This window comes from Phocoena phocoena, chromosome 7 (genome assembly GCF_963924675.1).
Source record: "Phocoena phocoena chromosome 7, mPhoPho1.1, whole genome shotgun sequence".
In the NCBI taxonomy this organism is placed as follows: Eukaryota; Metazoa; Chordata; class Mammalia; order Artiodactyla; family Phocoenidae; genus Phocoena; species Phocoena phocoena.
The window spans coordinates 86,995,853-87,016,006 of record NC_089225.1 but is presented as its reverse complement, the minus strand read 5'-3'; the positions used below and the strand labels follow the sequence as shown (position 1 = coordinate 87,016,006).

The following is a 20,154-nucleotide window of genomic DNA, read 5'->3' as shown; positions in this document are numbered from 1 at the left end:
GAGAGGGCTCCAAACACAGAACTTCCATGCCCTCTCCCCGTGGAATCAGGGTGCATCTACCCCTCAGCACACCAATGTGTTCATCAACCAGGATGTTCCACAGAGCTTCAGTGTCCAGAGTTTTTTTTGGGGTTTCATTATATTGGCACAATTGCTTGAATCATTGACTTTGGAATTGAACTCAATTTCTAGCTCCCATTCCCTCCCCCAGAGGTCAGGCAGGCTCATAGTCCCAAGTCTCTAATCCTGTGGTTGATCATTCTGGTGACCACCCCCCATCCTGAAGCTATTTCGTGGTCCACCAGGACTTACTTCATTAGCATTAACTCAACTGTGATCCAAGGGGCTCATGAATAATAAAGATACCTGTGTCACCGAGGAAATTCCAAGGGTTTTAGAAGCTCCCTCCCAGGAACTAGGAAGAAGGACCAGATAGTTTTTTATGATACAACAGCTCAGGATATTGAGTGGGCCATTTCCACAGCAAAAACAGAACTTGGATGAAAAGAGGGTGTGATATTGTGGTTGCCCCTCAGAGAGTGAGGAAGGTATGGCCTACTGACCCTGTTCCCTCATTTCTGGTGAGCTACTGGTGGGTGCCTTCCAGCACTGACTGCATCTGCCAGGGGAGGGGAGATTTCTGGTGGTATCTTCCTGGATCCCTCTGGAACTGATCAGCTTCAGAAGCAGATAAGAAACTGGCTGGCCTTGGGCTGCCCAGCCTGGCTACAGCCCTCCCAGAGCCCCAGCTCAGGGTGGTGGGGTGATGGACACGTCCATGACTTTGTGATTCCTGCTGTCTCACCCAGGTACCACTCTCATATCTTGGTTTAAAGTAGAGTGTTTCCTTTTTAAATGGCTATAAATAAAAATGATCAACAAAATTAATTTTATATATTACCTTTAACTGAAAATAATCTAGTTTATGCTATACACAACTTCTAGACATGGGAGCTAGGGTTCCAAAACCAAAGACATGTAGGCTTGTATCAGTTTCCAAAGAGTGAAAAATCACATTCTTTTTTAAATCCAGCTTTATTGAGACGTCATTCACAAGTAACATTGTGTAACGTTAAGGTGTACAATGCGATGATCTGATACATGTATATATTGTGAAATGATTGCCACAAAAAGGTCACCTCACAGTTACTTTTTTCTTGTTTTTTTTTTTTTTTTGGGTGGTGAGAACTTTTAACATCTACTCTTTTAGCAACTTTCAAGTATAGAGTACAGTATTATCAACTATAGTCATCATCATTCTAACCAGGTCTGTACTAGTATACCAAAGGTTGTGTCTTGTCCATATTTTTTCCAGTAATGTAAATAAATCATGTGGGGCTGAACCAAAAGCTTTGCTAAAAATCACTTTCCCCCTTAAATCACCAGGCCCATACCTCTGACACAGAGGATAGACTTAGTTTGAAAGCCTTGGTCTCTTTCTTCCTTTACCAATAAAGTTGTTCTTCTCAACCCCCGGAGTTTTAGAGACCAGACAAAATAATAGACACATGATTTGGTGGCTGGGAAGCATCCAGACTCAGTAGGATAAGTAATAAATTAGGAGCACAAGAGCCTAGTCTTCTGTTTACAGCCCTGCTACTGATTTATTACACAGCCTCAAGCTAGCCTTTTCACAGCCTTGCAGGTCAGCATCTTTGACACTATAACTTGAGGGACGATTAAACTGTCTTGACTATGTACAATTCAAATGTTACAAAGTGTCAGTTGCACCCAAAGTGCCAAATATTATATATCACTGCATTTTATCCCCAGAAAACATGGGGGGGAGGTTCTCTCTTGGATGAAGAGAGGTCTTGTTGTGACCTAAAAATGAATGGGAAACCTTTAGGAAAATGATATTTCTCATCTGCTGTTAGGATGAAGAATTTTAACTGAGTAAAATGTGTCCAATAATGTGGGGGATTTCGTGGCTACCCCTTGAGCCCAGCTGTCCTGTACGACCCTCTTCTTAATGACCTTCACCCACCAACAGGCATGCTCTGATTTCCTGATTACCTCCCTCTTTCCTTCCCACTCCCATCGTTGGATCCTGCCTGTCTGAGCCGTCATCCATATAGAGGCTTTACATGGTTAATAAATCATGCTTCTTCATTCTGCTTCTAGAGGTCAGGAGGATGGAGATCAAGATATCGCATGCATCACTCATAGATCACATGTAATATTATAGAATGGACCCTTAAATTAGATAGACTTATTCATGTGGTCACAACTGGAGTCCCTAAGACCATGTCCTCTCACCATAGCAGACAGAAAAACTGCTCCCTGCAGGCCAGCTGACGTGCCAAGGTCCTTCTTCTAAACTCTCCGGTCAGATACCTCATTTTTTTTTTATCTGTGAGGAGCGCTGGATAAGCACTGGAGAAAGAAGCTGGGAATATTACTCTAGGAAGTTCCGCTCAAATGGCAACACGAAGACCAGGGAACAGACGTTTCCTACTTGAAGGTGTCGTGTGCTTTTTTTTTTTTTTCCAGTGTCCATAAATAAAAGTTTTATTGGCACACAGCCGCACTCATTCATTTATGGCTCTCTGTGGTTGCTCCTGAGTTGTAGGTGTTTCTTTGTGTCTTGCCTACCAGCTCTAAATATCCTGACACAAGCAGCCTGTCTTCTTCAAGTATGAAACATATGGTTAAAAGATCAGCCTTGGTGGCGGTTGCAAACCTGTGTTTTTAGAGAGACTGGAAAGCAGGCCAAAGAAGGCATAAGGGGAAGAGTAGGTAAAGACAGTAGACCAAGGCAGTGCCTAAATCTTCTAGAACATAAAGGATTTGGTGTGGGGTGAAAATGCTGGAATTCAGCACGGACTTAAAGGAAGCTGATGAAAGTGATTTTTTTTTTACTTTGAGGCCATTCCTAGTACTATTCGGATCCACTCTCATGACTTTAATTTTATCAAATTGTTGTCATTACTAAAATAGCTCAAGTAGAAATTACTCTAGGAGATGCTGTCAGGGTTTCTTCAGAGAGGTTTCAGCAAAGAAGAGGAAAGGTTGTGTTTTAAAGATACTGTAAAGTTCAAAGAGATGAGACTCTCACAAAATAAGGAGAGACAAACAAGCATTGAGAATGGAGAGTAACGTGGAAGAGAAGTCAGAGGGGACCCTGGTGGGATAGTGTGTGTGACAGAAGCTACAGGCCAGATGAGGCTGATGTACGTGAAGCCTTCTGTATACACACTGGAAGGAAACCTAAGTTCCAGAACAGAAAGGAAAGGCAGGTGCTTTTCAAGTAAATCAAAAAGATAATCTGAACTTCCAAGCCAATCAGAGGTTATTGACCTTTCAAAGCAATCATAATAGAGATGCAACTGGGGAATCACGAAAAGAGTTAGTGGTGGTTTAATATAATGTTAAATACCAAGGGAAATCACTGTAGAAAGAACATAATTGGGACACACGATGGATCCTATGTGAGGAAAAAGGGTTCAGAGCAGGGCTGAGATTAAGGTGAGGGGAGTGAGGTGCTCGTTTGGGGCACAGAATTTAAGGGAATGCCAAAAAAAACAAAACAAAACAAAACTAAACCCTCAGTAACCAAGATAAATATTATTATTATTATTATTATTATTTTTTTTTTTTTTGTAGTACGCGGGCCTCTCACCGTTGTGGCCTCTCCCTTTGCGGAGCACAGGCTCCAGACGCGTAGGCTCAGCGGCCATGGCTCACGGGCCCAGCCGCTCCACAGCATGTGGGATCTTCCCGGACCGGGGCACGAACCCTCGTCCCCTGCATCGGCAGGCGGACTCTCAACCACTGCACCACCAGGGAAGCCCGATAAATATTATTTTAATGTAATATTATTTAAAAATCAAAATTAATACAAAAAAATCCATGATGAACAAATAAAAAATCTTTAATAGAGGTAGGATCAGTATGATGGATTTTTCCTTTTGCCTCAGGCTCTAATATGGTTCAGAGGAACATTCCAGTAAGACAGTTTACTTATGAAGATGTCTTCCCCCAAAGCTTTCAACATGTAAGTTCCAAGTTGCTCAGCCCAACATTCGCTTTGTTAGTGTTGAGGGTGGTGAGGTTGACCTCCCTTTTCTGTCTAGGATTGCAGGGGTGCCAGATGGGGAATCCTGGTGCTTCCACATTGGAGATAGAACTGAAGGGGGTGGTGTGTAAGCTGTGACCGAGGAGCATTATTCCACCACCGGCAGCCTGCATGTCTGAAATAATCAGCTGAGTTTGGCCCCTTCTGTTTCTGCCATTGTTTTTCAAGTAAGGGTTATTGGTAGCAAGTGTTTCACCAGAAGGATTAATTTATGAAGAGAAGATCCCCAGGCTTGGAGCAGATGTTACTCACAGGTAGTCTAGTAGATGGTGGTGCAGTGTGGACAAGGCCTCTCTCTGGAGGCATCTCTTTTGTCTAAACTAACCTAGCAGCATGAATCATTTTCTTTAGATAAGAAAGCAAAGCTGGTGAAAGGGCTTTTCCTCCTCATAATAGATGGTATATCCATTGCTTGCAGAGAAAAGTGACTAAGTAGGGTCAGTACACGGACCTTTTATCTTGCCCTCTTGTCTTTGTGCTGTTGCAGGGTTTCTCAACAGTGGCACTATTGACATTTGGGGCCAGATAATCCTTTGTTGTGGGAGGCTGTCCTGTGCATTGAGGAATGTTTAGCAACATCCCTGGCCTCCATCCATTAGATGCCAGTAGCTACCCCCACTAACCCTTTTGTGGCAACCAAAAATGTCCCCGGTTGGGACAAAACATCTCCCCTGGTTGAGAACCACTGTGCTATCAAGAAACAAGGGCGACCAACTATGTCTCCTCTTCCTCACTTCTTTATAAAGTAGTAAGTGTCTTCTGCTGAAATGCATGTTGATTATTTTGTACCACCTAATGGTTTGTAATGAGACCTCAGCCTCTTAAATGGGTAGGTTTAAGTAAAAGGACTAGGTTATAGTAATAGAACCCTCACCAACCAACATTTAGTGTAAATATATCAGATGCTTTCAGTCACAAAGCATTGAATTCAGATTGATTTGTACAATAAAGGGGAATTATTCCCAACCGGCTTAGTTTTAGGCATCAGTTGATCTGCTAGTTCAAATTTTTTGAACTTTTTTTTAAAATTTAATGCTTCAAACAGCATTTTCTCATTTAAACCACCCGCCCCTTCTGACTGATAGATTTCTCATATAACGGTCGCAGGCTCAAAATGTCATGGGCTTCTTTGACAATCCCCTTGCCATGCTCTCCCCATGAATCGCCTACCAAATCATTTGCACTTTATCTCCCAGTATCGCCTTCTTTTTCCCCCTACCTGCTCCCAAGCCCACTGCCTACCCAAGCTCAGGCCAGGGCAGTAACTTATCGACTGGTTCTCTCCCCTCCCAGTGTTTTCTTGCCAATTAATCTTTCTAAAGCGCAGATTGCTCTTCTGCTTCTAACAACTCTAGCTGTTCCTGTATCTTACTCATTAATACTCATCCCGTATTGATTAGTAAGGACTTCTGCCCTGAGCATTCGGGAGTCTTATGTTCAGTTTACCATTCCAAGCTCTTTTCCTGACACCCCTCTAGTTACAGTGAGCTTCAGACAACTAGAATAGTCAGTGTTTTCCAAATGAGCTTCCATTTTTCTGACTTGAGCCTTCCTTTTCCAAAATCTCTTTTTTTCTTCAAGGCCCAGCTCAAATGCCCCTATGTCTACACAGCCTTCCTCGATCTCTACAGTTAGAGTGATTGCTTCCTCCTTTGCTCATCTCTTACTGTCTTCTACTTGCCACCTTACAGATTTGTATTCTTGCCCCCCCTTCACCCTTCATATTCAGAGGAGATGCTAAAGCTTGTGAGGTCCAAGGCTGAATGCATTGATGAGCTAAATTGTGTTCTTTTGTATAACTGATTCAGATTTTCTGTGCTTGTCATATTGTCATCCACAAGGAGACAATTTATGTGATATCTTCCATATGGAGATAGCTACGTGGAAATTCACCTATATAGTTCATTGTTGTTCCTCATAAAGTGCCGTATTGGATGTTTCATCTAGGTCCTACCTTTTTCACTAGATGTACAACCATGGACAGAATTACTGTATCACCCTCTCTCTCAGTTTCTTCATCTGTAAAATAGGGATAATACCTACCTCACAGAATGATAAGAGAATTAAATGAATGTGTGTGTGTGTGTGTGTGTGTGTGTGTGTGTGTGTATAAAGTGCTTATAACAGAACCTGGCATATAGTAAGCACTATGTTAGTATTTGTTTATCCATTTGCCTATTTCTGTATTATTTCCATTTTAAATTTCTTACCATTTTCTTGAAAGTCCTTAGGAAAAGAACAGACAGGCATAGAAGTTAATGAGAAACTCTAAGAGGAAAACAAGTATGAAAAAAATACTAAATTTAGACTGATTTAAATATACTAGATATGAAATTTATAACATTTCTTATTAAACTTATCTTACACTACCCTAAATACTGGTATTGAAGCATCATATCATAAGAAAAATTAAAAGTAACTCAACAATTCAAAACATTTCTTTGGAAATGAAAATCCATGTCACAGATCACTATAACTCACTGTAGCTATTTAGTAGATAGAAAAGCAGTCAGAATCTCTCAAACAGTGCGCATATTTACTTACTTGCCTTAGCAAAAATCAAGATTTATTGCCTTTCAAGATAAATTTTGACTAAATATTGACTCTAGGTTCTCAATCATTGTTTACCTGAAAGACCAATAAATCTTGACACTTTTCAACTTGAGTTGGAGTCTACTTGGTATTTATTCATTTATTTCATACGATTTATAATCTTAATAACAACATTCCATGAAATTAAACAAATAAACATTATAGAGTTTAGCAAGAGCAGAAAGTCTTTAGTTTCTTTTTTTTTTCTCTTTTTTTCTTTTGCTGCAGAACCGTTTTTGTTTCCATTTGGCCTACAGCTCGGGAGAGGGCTCCAGGGTGGTTAAAATAACTGCCTAGTGGCTGCAGGGGGCAGAAATTCTGACACCAGGGGCATGCAGAGGGGTCCTTCAAAGTCCACTGGGCTCTGGAGGCTCCTAGTCCTGTTGGAGGGCGAGCCTTCTAAGAGATGCTCACCCAGTCCTGCCTGCAGAGGTTAGTCACATGCAGTGCATCTCCTTGATGAGTTTCACCTCCTCATCTAGGACGTGGCTCTCCGGATGTCACAGTGGTGGAGGTCTGTGCAAGCAGAACCCAGGGCCCGCAGATCCCACAGGGCCTAGTTCAGGGTCTTCTCCAGGGTTTCACTCCACTCCTCTTGGGAGGGCTTCTGCATGTTCTGGAGGAGGATGCAGCCGCCACACTGATTTTGCATCTTGAAGAGATGGTCAGTGCCCTCGTGCTTCTGCTGAGCCAATTCACAGAAGTGGCTCACACCTCCAGAGCCACAGCGTTGCCGTGGAACTAGACACCCAAAGAGAGGTGGGTGCAGGAGGCCCGCAGATGGCTGACCAGTCAGTTGACAGCAGCCTCTACCTCGCTGGAATAATTCTGACGAATCTGGTTGGCAGTAAGGAGCTAACCACAAAAAACGGTGTTGGCCGGTCCCGGAGACAGAGGATGGCGAGGGTCCCAGGGGTTGCGACTAGAAAGGAGGTTGGAGAGTGGTCAGAGACAGGAAGCAGGGGTGTCCCTGCATCTGTTCCATCCAAACATTGTCAAAACGAGACAGATCCGTGAGACCACCAGTGTGCTGCCTGTATTTTCAGTCAGCAGTGATTACCTGACATGATTTTTCTCTTCATTTCTTACTTAAACATAGCACCTCTAGTTCTGTTAATACAACATGCAAATCGAAACTGACTTAGCAATTTAAATATTCATTGTGGGGGAAAAAAACACCTCAGCTAACAACTTGTAGAGTACTTTAAAATTTTAAACCAATTCGTGTTCAGATTATCTTTTTTTAAAGATCTTTCTTTGGTTGCCGTAGTCCTGCAAGTATAATCAAGCAACACGTGATTATACTTGTAGATGACCTCTGTCTTGGACAATTGATGTCTGTTGGTCTCAGTTGCCTCTGTCTGTCTCTCTAGATACAATGTGCCACTGAATAATCCCTGTGTCCAGGCGCAGTGCTCATATTTTACAAGCCTAACATTTGCCATCTTGCTGTAATGAAAGGAAAATTCCTTAATTAGGTACATCCATAACTTCAGAGGAGTTATTTACTTATGTTCTTAAGGACATAGCTGTCCTAGCAACAGCTACAGTCCATTCTACAAGTGCCACGTTAAATTATCCTAAATGTGTATCAGCCACAGTAGGAACAGTTTCCTTCCGAGTGTTACTTATACTTTTTAACGTGTCAGCCATCTGACTGTGTAGCCCAACTTTTTGAGTCAAACTTTTTTTTTTTTTTGTGGTACACGGACCTCTCACTGTTGTGGCCTCTCCCATTGCAGAGCACAGGCTCCGGACGCGCAGGCTCAGCGGCCGTGGCTCACGGGCCCAGCCGTTCCGTGGCATGTGGGATCTTCCCGGACCGGGTCACAAACCCGTGTCCCCTGCATCAGCAGGCAGACTCTCAACCACTGAGCCACAGGGAAGCCCTGAGTCAAACTTTTGATCAACAATGAGTGACAGTTTCTCTTTACAATCTCTCACTGCCATGAAAGTCATTTATAGACAAACGTAAAATGAAGCCCACCAGAAGAAAATTCTTTTCTGATGAACAGAAATGAATTTCAGTATAGCTTTGGAAGCAGCCAGTCAGTACATTTTAGGATTGTATTTGAGTATGTGTATTCCCTCCCAAACTTGAAGTTTTCATCCCCTGGGAAGAGAATTCCCTACCAGAGGACTTAAAACCTTACAGAGAAAATAATTTTGAAGTATTGCTCTCCAAAGTTGAGACCATATACCAAAGGGACTACCAGCAGTGAGCCATACTAGTCACATAAGCAATTAGAGGTAGAACACAATTGATTTTTCTTGATTTCCTGTTCTCTTCCTTTAGTTCCATTTGAGATGCTTGTGGATACTATTTTCCTTATAACAGACAAAATGCATACTCAGAGGCATTTGTTTTCATGTGTCGATTCTCCAATCCAAATACTTAATGTCTTGGACTTCCCTGGTGGCACAGTGGTTAAGAATCTGCCTGCCAATGCAGGGGACACGGGTTCCATCCCTGGTCTGGGAAGATCCCACGTGCCGCAGAGCAACTAAGCCCATGTGCCACAACTACTGAGCCTGCGCTCTAGAGCCTGCTAGCCACAACTACTGAGCCCACTTGCCGCAACTACTGAAGCCCGCATGCCTAGAGCCCGTGCTCCGCAATGAGAAGCCACCACAATGAGAAGCCCAAGCACTGCAATGAAGAGTAGCCCCCGCTCGCCGCAGCTAGAGAAAGCCCGCAGACAGCAACAAAGACTCAACACAGCCAAAAATAATTTAAAAAAAATTAAAATGTCAAATACTTCATGTCTTAATTGATTTTATGACTATGTAGATATCTCCTACTTTATGGGTCACCACCTGGTCCCAAAGATGTAGAGTAACTTGGATGCTTGAGACAGGAGAAAGTTTTGGATCACTTATTTCTAAGTAGGTGTTTCTCAGTGTCCCTCACCCTTGCCCTCTTCCTGTTACAATTATGTAGAATTATGTAGCCTCGGTTCCACCTGTGTTAACTTGTGAACACACGTGTGATCAGTCTCACCTGCCAGCTCCTTCCCCTCCTATAGAGAAGGATGCAAGTCTGGGGCCCAGGTTTGCTTTGCTTCAACTTCCCTTAGTGGATACCAAAGCTACCTTGCAAAAATTGCTTCTGCCCTGTGTCCAACAATCCTTTGTTTAAACACCGTGCCCAGCTTTGTGCTAATCTTAGGCTCATTAAACAGAATTTTCTGCTGTATACCCAATGTGACACCTTATTTTAAAAAGTACTTAATGAGCCAGTGGTTACAGACTGTAAGCTAGGAAAGCTAAGTTCTTTATGACTTTCCCCCCTAATTCTTGTAAAACAAGAAGTCATTGAAATCCCCATTTCCATTTTCCTCCATCTTGGAACATCTGATCCCTGGGGCACATGATCAGGCTCCAGGCCTTCAGTCAACATTTGCCCAGCGCTTCCCACAGCTCACTGTCTCCCACCAGAACGCTAGGTGGGAGGGGGGAGGCAGGGACAGGGCCGTCCCCTTCCCCTCCCATGGCCATTGCTCCTTACCCAGCATGCACAGTAGAAGAGGGATCGAAACTTGCCAGTTTTATTTTGTCTATTTTAACAGAGCAAATGAAAATTTGTCCTCTCACTCTCTTTCTCTTCTTTCCTCTCTTTTATAAAGGCACCTTCTCTTCTATTTGCCCCTGTTCTCTTCTTAGATCATTTCTTCCTTCCAAATACAAAGTCCTGGATTTCCCTTACCAAATGAGGTGGAGCGGGTAGCGTGGCTGGCCACACTTAGGAAGCATTGGGTGCATTCTTTCTCTAGTGAGAGAGAATCACCTGGACGTAGACACAGCTCTTGTTACCTTTCTGTTGTGCCCATGAATTTTCCACCTACTGGCCAGGGGAAGGAGGGCTGTAGTTGGGAGCCAGGAAGTAGAGAGAGGTGGTTGGCTTCTCAAGACCTCAACTTCAGTAACATCTCATTGCAGCCAATTGAGCTAACTAGGTACCCTTGTTAGAAGAAAGACTGTACCCTTGTCGAGAATTATGCCAACGTTTCTGCTTCAACCCCCAGCAACATATTCTTTTGGGTGTCTATAGTTAAAGGCCCCTTGGGAAATGGACTGTACAAGCAGCAAATAGGATTTTGGTTAAATGGTGACATTTGTTTCCCAAAGTGTATCAGAAGGGAAGCTAAGCTCTTCAGAGCATGTGTTCATTAAAGATTTGAAGTGGGGTGGAAAGCAATTAAAAAAAAAAAAAAAAAAGGCCAGTGGGTTCTCTTGTGAGATAGTTTTTTGTTCCTATGAATTGAATACACTCTCTGAAAAGTTTCAAAAAGAGACCGAGAAGTATGTTTTTGCTTTGATCCTACATGTGGAGTGTTCCCTACTACAAATGCCTTTTAATTTAGAAACATTGTTGAAAAGTCTGTTTGAAAGTACATGAAAATATAATATGTAAATAAGTTCTAATTAGTTATTTCAATTAATTATTTTTTGTCTCTGCTTTGCAGCTCTGTTTTTCTCCTCATAATGTCGCTTGTCAGAGTCCAGCTTTGGCCTCCTCCAAAAAATGTGTTTTTCTAATGGTCATTATTAAGAAAACACATTTTTCCCCCTCTGGTTGAAAACCTCACAATGATTAAATCCCAGGTTGTGTATCTTTATGGGGAATTGTTTCAGACAGTTTAAGTCCATGATTTGCTAGTAGGATATTAAAGAAAGAAATCTTGCAGTTAATTGAAAGAACGGGTGTCTCCTTCTTCAAATAAATGGTATGTGTTGTTTTTTAGAAAATGAATCTATACCAGGCCACTGACTGGCCTCTAATTTTCTTTCCTGACCATCCTATGTTCTTTCAATGACAAATACATTGGATTTGGAGATTAAAAGTTTTAATTCTTTCTAACTCAAATAAGATGCTTCTCAGTGGGGACAGTGAATGCTCTGGAAAAAATGCCGGTAAAATGAACTGTTGTTTCTACACAGTAAATTTTTGAAAATTGACTAAGAACTTGAAGTGTTGACTTTGGAAGCCTAGAAATTAAACTGTGTGACCAATTATGAACTTTTCACTTAGCAGCCTGCCCACCTGCTGCACTTTACTTAAATAGAATGAGAATTTTAGAGCTTGGAGGGACCTTTGGAGTCACCTAGAAATCAGGGAACAATCCTCAGCTTTTACCCACCACAGTCCCTGGTGGTGGTTGGGTGGGTAGAAATGCAGGTTCCTGGGCCCTACCCCAGGTTTACAGAATCAAAATCTCTGGGCCCAGGTTGGAGGTGGGGGAGGACTACATCTTTCACAAACATCTCCAGAAAATTCTGATGCTCACTGAATTTGGCAAACCACTGATTTAGGCTAACTCCTTTATTTTGAGGTGAGGAAAGCAGGACTAGGGAGTTTGATGGGTCAGGTTCACCATGTTCCCTAGGAAAGAGCGAGCTTCCTGACTCTAGGCTTGTGCTTGTCTATACACCATGTATCCAAAACACTCCTAAGAATGGGGATAGGTTGAAACCTTCTGGGTCATTAGGAAATATCAAGCTTTAAAACAAAAAAAGGTTCAGTGAGCAAAATCAAGTTTATTTGGGAATAGGAGAAGAATTGCAATTCGAGACATGCAAACTGCTGTGAACCACAGGCAGGTCCAGAGAACAAAGGAGAGGAGCAGTTCTATTACAGAGGAAAGGGGAAGTTTGAAGGAGCTGCTTTGAAGGAAGGTTCATTGGAGGACTGTGAGTATTCAGGGTTGTGGTGGCTTCTCATTGGCTGGGTTGTTGCTGGGCAAGGAGAAAATCTTCCTTCTTCGTGCTAGGCTATGTAAAGGAAGCTGCCACAAGTGGAATGTGCCTGAGACCTCCCCTTTCAGGGCTTCCTGCCTCCGTTTTGGATGAGGTTTTCCTTTTATTCAGTTTCGTAGGGCGATTTCAGCATCGAGTAGGAGAGCATGGTCCTAAATAAGTTATAAAGGTAAAGACACCAAGGACTAGACGTATGAGTTTATGTGCTGCTGCTTCTGCCTCAACTAAAATGGGCATAAGAGGCCGGGCGGCGTGGGGCCCGCGCTCCTGGACTGTGACGCGCAGGTGGGGTGGCAAGTGGGCACTGAGGCTGCAGCTTGCGGCTTCCTGGCTCCCGGAGGTCATGGCCCAGCGTCTCGGGGGCTCCCATCCCCTCCAGGTTCTGATACCCGGTTTGCAATTACATTGAACAACAAAGATGCCCTCACTGGAGATGAAGAGACCTTGGCTTCATATGGGATTGTTTCTGGGGACTTGATATGTTTGATTCTTGATGCCTTTGCAGCACCTAACTTACCTTCATCCACAGATTCAGAGCATTCCTCGCTCCAGAATAATGACCAGCCCTCTTTGGCCGCCAGCTCCAGTCAGTCCAGCATGCAGGATGAACAACTGCGTGATTCATTCCAAGGACAGGCACAGCCCAATCTGATGTCTGGAATGATGGCAGTGGGTCAGGGCCTCGTCAAAATTTTGAAGCTGAGTCAATTCCAGATGTTGTGGTTATGGAAGAGGACACAGGTTTCTATCCCTCAGAACCAATGCTCTGCAGTGAATCGGTGGAAGGGCAAGTGCCACATTCATCAGAGACCCTGTATCAGCCAGCTGACTGTTCTAACCCCAGGGATCCCCTGATAGTATCCATACATCTCCTCGTGTTAGAGTCGGGTTACATACCTCAGGGGACTGAAGCCAAAGCTGTCTCCATGCTGGAGAACTGGAGGTTGGGGGGCATGTATAAGCTGCAGTACACACATCCTCTCTGCGAGGGTGGCTCTGCTGCTGTCACCTGTGTGCCTTTGGGAAACCTCATCGTCATAAATGTTACACTAAAAATCAACAATGAGATTAGAAGTGTGAAAAGACTGCAGCTGCTGCCAGCATCTTTTATTTGCAAAGAGGAATCAGGGGGAAATGTAGCCAAGACATACAAAGATCTTCAGAAGCTCTCTCGCCTCTTCAAGGACCGGCTGGTGTATCCTCTTCTGGCTTTTACCCGACAAGCACTGAACCTAACAGATGTATTTGGGTTGGTAGTCCTCCCATTGGAGCTGAAACTGCAGCTCTTCCGACTTTTGGTTGTTCGTTCTGTCCTGTCTTTGTCTGCAGTTTGTCATGACCTCTATATTGCTTCAAATGACCAACTTCTGTGGAGGTGTTTATATCTGCGGGATTTTCAAGATGGTACTGTCAGAGGTCGAGACACAGATTGGAAAGAACTGTACAAGAAGAGGCACAAACAAAGAAAAGAAGCTCAGAGAGGGCGGCATGTGATGTTCCTGCCATCGTCACCCCACCCCATTCCATTCTACCCCAACCCCTTGCACCCCAGGCCTTTTCCTCCCAGTTCTCTCCTTCCTCCAGGAATTATTGGTGGTGAATATGATGAAAGACTAACCCTTCCTTATGTTGGGGATCCAATGAATTCACTCATCCCTGAGCCTGGGGAGATACCCAGACACTTCCCTCCACTCAGACCATGTTTTGACCCAATCGGACCCTTTCCAGGACCTAACCCCATCTTGCCAGGACGAGGTGGCCCCAATGACAGATTTCCCTTAAGACCTAGCAGGGGTCGGCCAACTGACAGCCGGCTGCCATTCATGTGACTGGTTTGTAATCTCACTCTGGAGCTTGTTTTGTCTTTGTTTTTGTTTTAAACTATAGACGTCATCTTGTTGGGGTGCTATCTCTAGTGTTTTCTGATTGTGGTGGTGAGAAATGCACTCACAGAAGCCTTTTGGTAGGTATATTTAAAGCTCCAGGGGTGGTATGGCCCAAAGATTACTGCATGACAGGTTTGGCCTTGGGAATAGTTGGTTCCTGACATCCCCTCTCTGAATTAGCCTCTAGAATGAAGGTTAGACATTGATAACATTCTGCATCAGAATAAAAAAAAATTAAGTGTGAAAAAAAATAAAATAAAATGGGCATGAACCCCAGCCATGTTCTCTCAGCCTTCCTCTCTTTTATGAGCCTGGAGACCTGTGCAAAGTAGTGAGAATGTTTAGCTTATTTAGTTGAACCCTCACCATGTTAGGCTTTGGGCCTATGTGCCCGGTTGATATACACATTTGTAGGCTATATGCTTTCTTAAAATGCACATTTGTGGGGGTGGAATAGGGAGGGGGGGAGAGAGATGCAAGAGGGAGGGGATATGGGGATATATGTATATGTACAGCTGATTCACTTTGTTATACAGCAGAAACTAACACACCATTGTAAAGCGATTATACGCCAATAAAGATGTTAAAAAAATGCACATTTGTGTATTTTAATATTGCCTATGTATGCTGCGTCTAGGAGATTATAATAAAGTCATTAAAAGTTACAGAATAATAAACCCAGTAGGACCTACTAAAGCATATATAAACATTCAGCAAATGCTTACTGTTTATTATATCCAAAATGCAAACAAGCAAAAAACTAAAATAACTTAAATTTATTTTTGCAGTGTTTTATGGTGCGAGTTTCAGCTATAATGATGATCCTGAATTTCTATAAGATCGCACTCATTTTCTGAATCATTAGGGGAGACTGAATTCTATTCATTGTCACTTCAGTGTTGTCAGTTTCACTGTCCACTAAATTTTGGAAACAGTGTCTAAAATGTGTCAAGTTCTACTCAACTGTTTCACAGTCCATCTATGAACGTGTCTAATGTGTAATTCTTAGAAGGGGCAACATATTTGCATAGGGATATTCACCAGAGTAGGCTATTTTCAAGAGGCAGGTGACCAGGTTAGGAGGCTCAATTCCAAAATAGCTCTGGGAAGTTAAAATCTCTTTATATGCATGAGAGTGTTTATGTGCCAGATAATATGCAGTTTATCGTCTCTTCAACATAAACATTTATTGCTGGTCTATCATATGTAAAGCGCTACAGTAAGTGCTAAGGATAAAAAATACATCTGAGCAGTTTGTCGTGTGGTCAGGGTTGTACAAGCACGTCAGAAAGCGCAGTGTTTAAGCGGGCGCATGCGCTACATGCCGCATAAGGAGCACGGTCAGTGGGCGCAGCACGTGGCATTCCAGTGTTCATAGCCTAGAGATCGTGACAGCACCTCCCACGCCCCACAGAAGCAGCAGGTGGGTTCGGTTCTTCCTTATCCTTCACACGTATCTCAATCCTCAGCCAATCTGAGAAACAGGAGCTTGTTAGGGTTTTGTTGCTACTCAACAGTAAAGAAATAGCTATCCCAGGAAGAAAGGGTATTAAGCTCTGGAAGCGTAATTCCGATATATTTACTCCCCGTCCGTCTTTCAATACCTCTCGTATCTAAAAACAATAGGATATAATTCTCTTTCTGGAGGGTACCCTGTGAAACTGCTGGATGACTGATAGCATTTTATTTGTGATAGAAATGAAAGCGCTAGGAATTTATGATGCTTTCATTCATGGATTCATGGGAATAAGTATCTTCTTAGGCTGACAGTTTGTTAAATAAACATGTTTGAGCTCCTTCTAATGGAAGTGGGCTGCAACACTGGTTATATTATTATGACTATGATTATTAAGAGTAATTGATTTTGTACCCATATTACAAAATAGGCTTCATGCGAGATTTCTTTGATCAGTACAGGTCTTGGTACCCAACCATGAAATGGGCCACGAGGGAGGATTTCGAAAATGAAAGCAGTGGATGAGAAATGTCAGAAAAACGAAGCTGTTTGTATAATCCTGATTATCTGCTCTGAATGTTGTCGTTTGGGTTGATTATGACAGAATTTCTGTTGTCAGTAGAATGTAGTTCCTCCTAGCTAAAGGAAAATAATGGCTTCTTTTTGGCAGGGCCATGATTATTACCAGGTCCCCTGACAGTACCAGGACAGGACTGACAGAATCATGGACTTCCCGGAACATGAAAAGGGCCTTGGCAAGCACTTGCAGGCCATCAGTGATGGGCAGGATTTGGCAAAGTAGAGATCAGAGAAGAGGGCGTCATGAAAGGAGAAATAAATTGTGCCAAGATATGGAGGGTAGAGTAAGCACCCTGTTTATTTGGGGAACAGTGAGGAGAGTCCTCTAACTGCAGCAAAGAGGTTCTATTCCCATTGGAGAGTTGTAGGAGTAGGTAGTTGGAAAGGAGAGATGGGGACCAATCAAAGGACGCATTCCTTTCATTGATTTTTGTCAGCCAAGGAAGGCTACACATCAGGTTTTAGGATCATTTTAGAATCAGAAGCTTAGAGCCAAACCCAAACGTCATCTCTTACTGGCTGGGTGACCTCAAGACAAAATGCTTAACCTGGCTAAAACCTTAGTTTATTCATCTGTAAAACAGAGCTCATAATATCTTCCTTATAGAGATGCTGCATGGGTTAAGTAAGAACCTGTATGAGTAGCCCCCAGCCAATTGCCTGGTGAAGTAGGGTTTCTGAGGAGGAAGCGAAGAGATGAAAGGGGGTTGGTTGTAGAGAGACTGGTCTCTGGCCGCTGTACACAGAAGAGGTGGAATCAGAAGAGACCAGAAACAGTACCAATGTCAGCAATCCCCGAGGAGCCGAAGGGGTGGGAGCTGCCAGGCTAGGAAAGAGGGGACGTGTCTGTACACCTATTCTCTGCAATTTCTTTCCTATCATAGACTTTTGTTTCACTTGAGGATTGTGTAACTTCGTTCTGTGGTGTTAGAAGTACAACAATCACTGACTCTTTCTTTTGCCCTGAACAGGATGCCAGCGATCCATAGGCCTTTCCAATGGGAAAGCCAAGGTGTGCAATTACAGCGGGTGGTATTACTGCAGCAGCTGCCACGTGGACGACAGTTTTCTCATCCCGGCCCGCATAGTCCACAACTGGGATACTTCAAAATATAAGGTAGGTACCGAAACTGGGTTCACTTCATAATAGCGATTGGGGTATTTACATGTTGTCATGTGGATTCTAAAGATAATAAGATAAGAATTTGAGGCAGACCTGATTAAGTAGTCTCATAAAAGCTACAACTTCATGCTCTTTTCCCACTCTATACTTTTTTTTTTTTTTTAATTAATTTATATTTGGCTGCATTGGGTCTTCGTGGCTACGCGTGGCTTTCTCTAGTTGCGGCGAGCGGGGGCTACTCTTCGTTGCAGGTGCGCAGGCTTCTCACAGCAGTGGCTTCTCTTATCACAGAGCATGGGCTGTAGGTGCACGGGTTTCAGTAGTTGTGGCACGTGGGCTCAGTAGTTGTGGCTTGCGGCCTCTAGAGCGCAGGCTCAGTAGTTGTGGCGCACGGGGTTAGTTGCTCCGCGGCACGTGGGATCTTCCCGGACCAGGGATTGAACCCATGGCCCCTGCATTGGCAGGCAGATTCTTAACCACTGTGCCACCAGGGAAGGCATTGCGTTATTTCCCTCCCTTCTATGGTTTTAACTACCAGGGCTCATATGCTGATGATTCCTACGTTCATCTCCAGCTCTGCTTTTGCTACTGAAAGTGAGATCTGTGGATTTAACTGCCTGATGGCATTTATCTCAACTGTAGTTTTCAACCTGGTAGTCCTCAAGACACGTGAACCAGTTAGCTCCATTGCACAGCATTTCCACCCTTGCATAAACGAGGTAATCGACTTTGGCAAGACGAAGAATCTAACCCCCACTGGAGTTGTACTCTAGGCTTAGGACTTTTTTCCGGTCCTGGGTCCTGCCACCCAATAAAGAATTCTGTTATCTCATCGGACTAGAAGCTTTCCTGATCCTTCTGCCAGAATATCATCACATCTGCCTTGAACGAACCTTCGATGCAAGGTGCTTCGTACAAAAACAGGCTGTATGATGGGTTTTATACCTCCTTGCTGATAGATGTCTTAGACTTCCTTTCATTGTAACTGTAAGTCACTCGGGAGCAAGGTAGGCAGGGAAGGAACCTGTGGCTGTCACCTACCTGTAATCTTTGAAGTCTGAAATGAACGTGACAATTGTGAGTGGCCAGTTGTCTTGGATCCTTTTCTACATCCCTGGGCAGCTCTGTCTCCTGTTCTACCCAATAATCATCCACATCTTCACTGTCTTCAAGATGCCTCATCCCAGGCCTTCTCAGCATATGACCTTGCCTCCTACTTCAGGGAGAAAATTGAAGCTATGAGATTTGAATACGAATACCTATAAATCTGTCTACATTGGTACCTATCCTTACTGCTTCCAGTCCTGTGTTGGGAAGAAGAAGAGCCTTTTCTCTTGTTTAGAGATCATCCTTCCATGTGTGCTCCAGATGTTTTCACCCATCTCGGGAATCCCTGCTGTTTGTTCCAGAGCTGAGAAAGGCATGTCCTCCTTGGTGAAAGCTCTGATGCTCCCCGCATTCCCCATTTGTGCTTTGCTGGTTCTCCCTGTGCCACCATCACGCATGCGTGGGTTTCTAGACTTGCACTTATTACAGGGGCTAACAGCAGGAGCTTGTTCACCAGGCCTTTGTTCAAATCCTCCCTCCACCTCTAATTAGGTGCTTGATTGGCTGGGGCAAATTACTTGAACTTCTGTGAGTCTCCATTTCGTAATCTGTAAAATGAACCCAGCGTACCTGGGTTCAAATTTTAGCTTTCTCATTTACTAGCTGTCTAACCTGGGCAAGTTGTTTAGTCTCTCTGTGTTTCGGTCTCCTCATCTGTAAAATGAGGGCAATAATAGCTCATAAGGTTATCGATGGTTAGATGGGTTCATGCATGCGAACAAAGTACCTCGCGCACATAAGCATTTGTTCTTACTACACTTCACGTATTTACCTAAAAGAGTTTTGTGGATTGGGATAATATAAGAAAAGCACTCTTCGACTGACTGTGGTAAGTACTTAAAGAATGGAATGAAGTGATTATTTTCATGATCCTCACATTTATATACCAGCCGGCTGCTTATCTGTCTTCTTACTAAAGGTGAGCTTCCTGGGTGCTGGGGACCTGCCTTAGCACAGTTTCTGGTGCGTAGTAGGTAAGGAGAGCTGTATAGTGAAGCCGGTCCTGTGGGTGCCTCAAACTCAGTACGCCCCAAACTGGCTTCCTCACCCTCACCAGCTGTCTCCCACCCCTCCCTCATTGCACGTGGCTCCACCAGTCCCACCGCAAGTGCTGGGAGACATCCTGGACTCCTCCCTCTGCCACACCAGCCTTACCTAATCAGTTCACAGAAACCCACAGCTGACCTGGAGCTCTGAGGCCCTGCACCCCACTGCACACGCAGCACCACCACACAATCCCAACCCTCAGCATCACTCACGGGAAAGAATTCAGCCGCCTCCCAGCCGTGCTTCCTGCCTTCAGGTCTTGCCCAACAGTATTTCAGAAAAGTCCCATTTGCTCCAACATTATTTCCAAGAAGTCCCATTCTCACCTTGGGTAAATGTTATACCCTCTCTTAGTCTCTGTTTCTTCACATTTAGAATGGAGATAATAGCAGCGATAGTACCTACTTCACAAGGTCACTGTTTGCTTAAATGAATAATTCACAGAAAGCACCTAGTGCAGTGTCTGGAATGTAATAAGTGCTCAATTAATGCCAGCTTTTACTCTGACTGAACTTAAGATAAATCCAAA

The 20,154-nt window shown here is 43.6% G+C and overlaps 1 protein-coding gene and 1 pseudogene across 1 annotated transcript in view; both read left to right on the top strand.

Annotated features, from left to right (window-relative positions):
* The window catches only part of PLEKHM3 (pleckstrin homology domain containing M3), a 180,712-nt gene that overhangs the window by 55,547 nt on the left and 105,011 nt on the right, over window positions 1–20,154 (top strand). The window contains exon 4 of the mRNA XM_065880856.1: window positions 17,320–17,465. Coding sequence (XP_065736928.1) covers window positions 17,320–17,465 — 146 coding nt within the window. The remainder of the gene's footprint in view (window positions 1–17,319; window positions 17,466–20,154) is intronic.
* Window positions 12,815–14,256, top strand: LOC136125903 (F-box only protein 7 pseudogene; annotated as a pseudogene).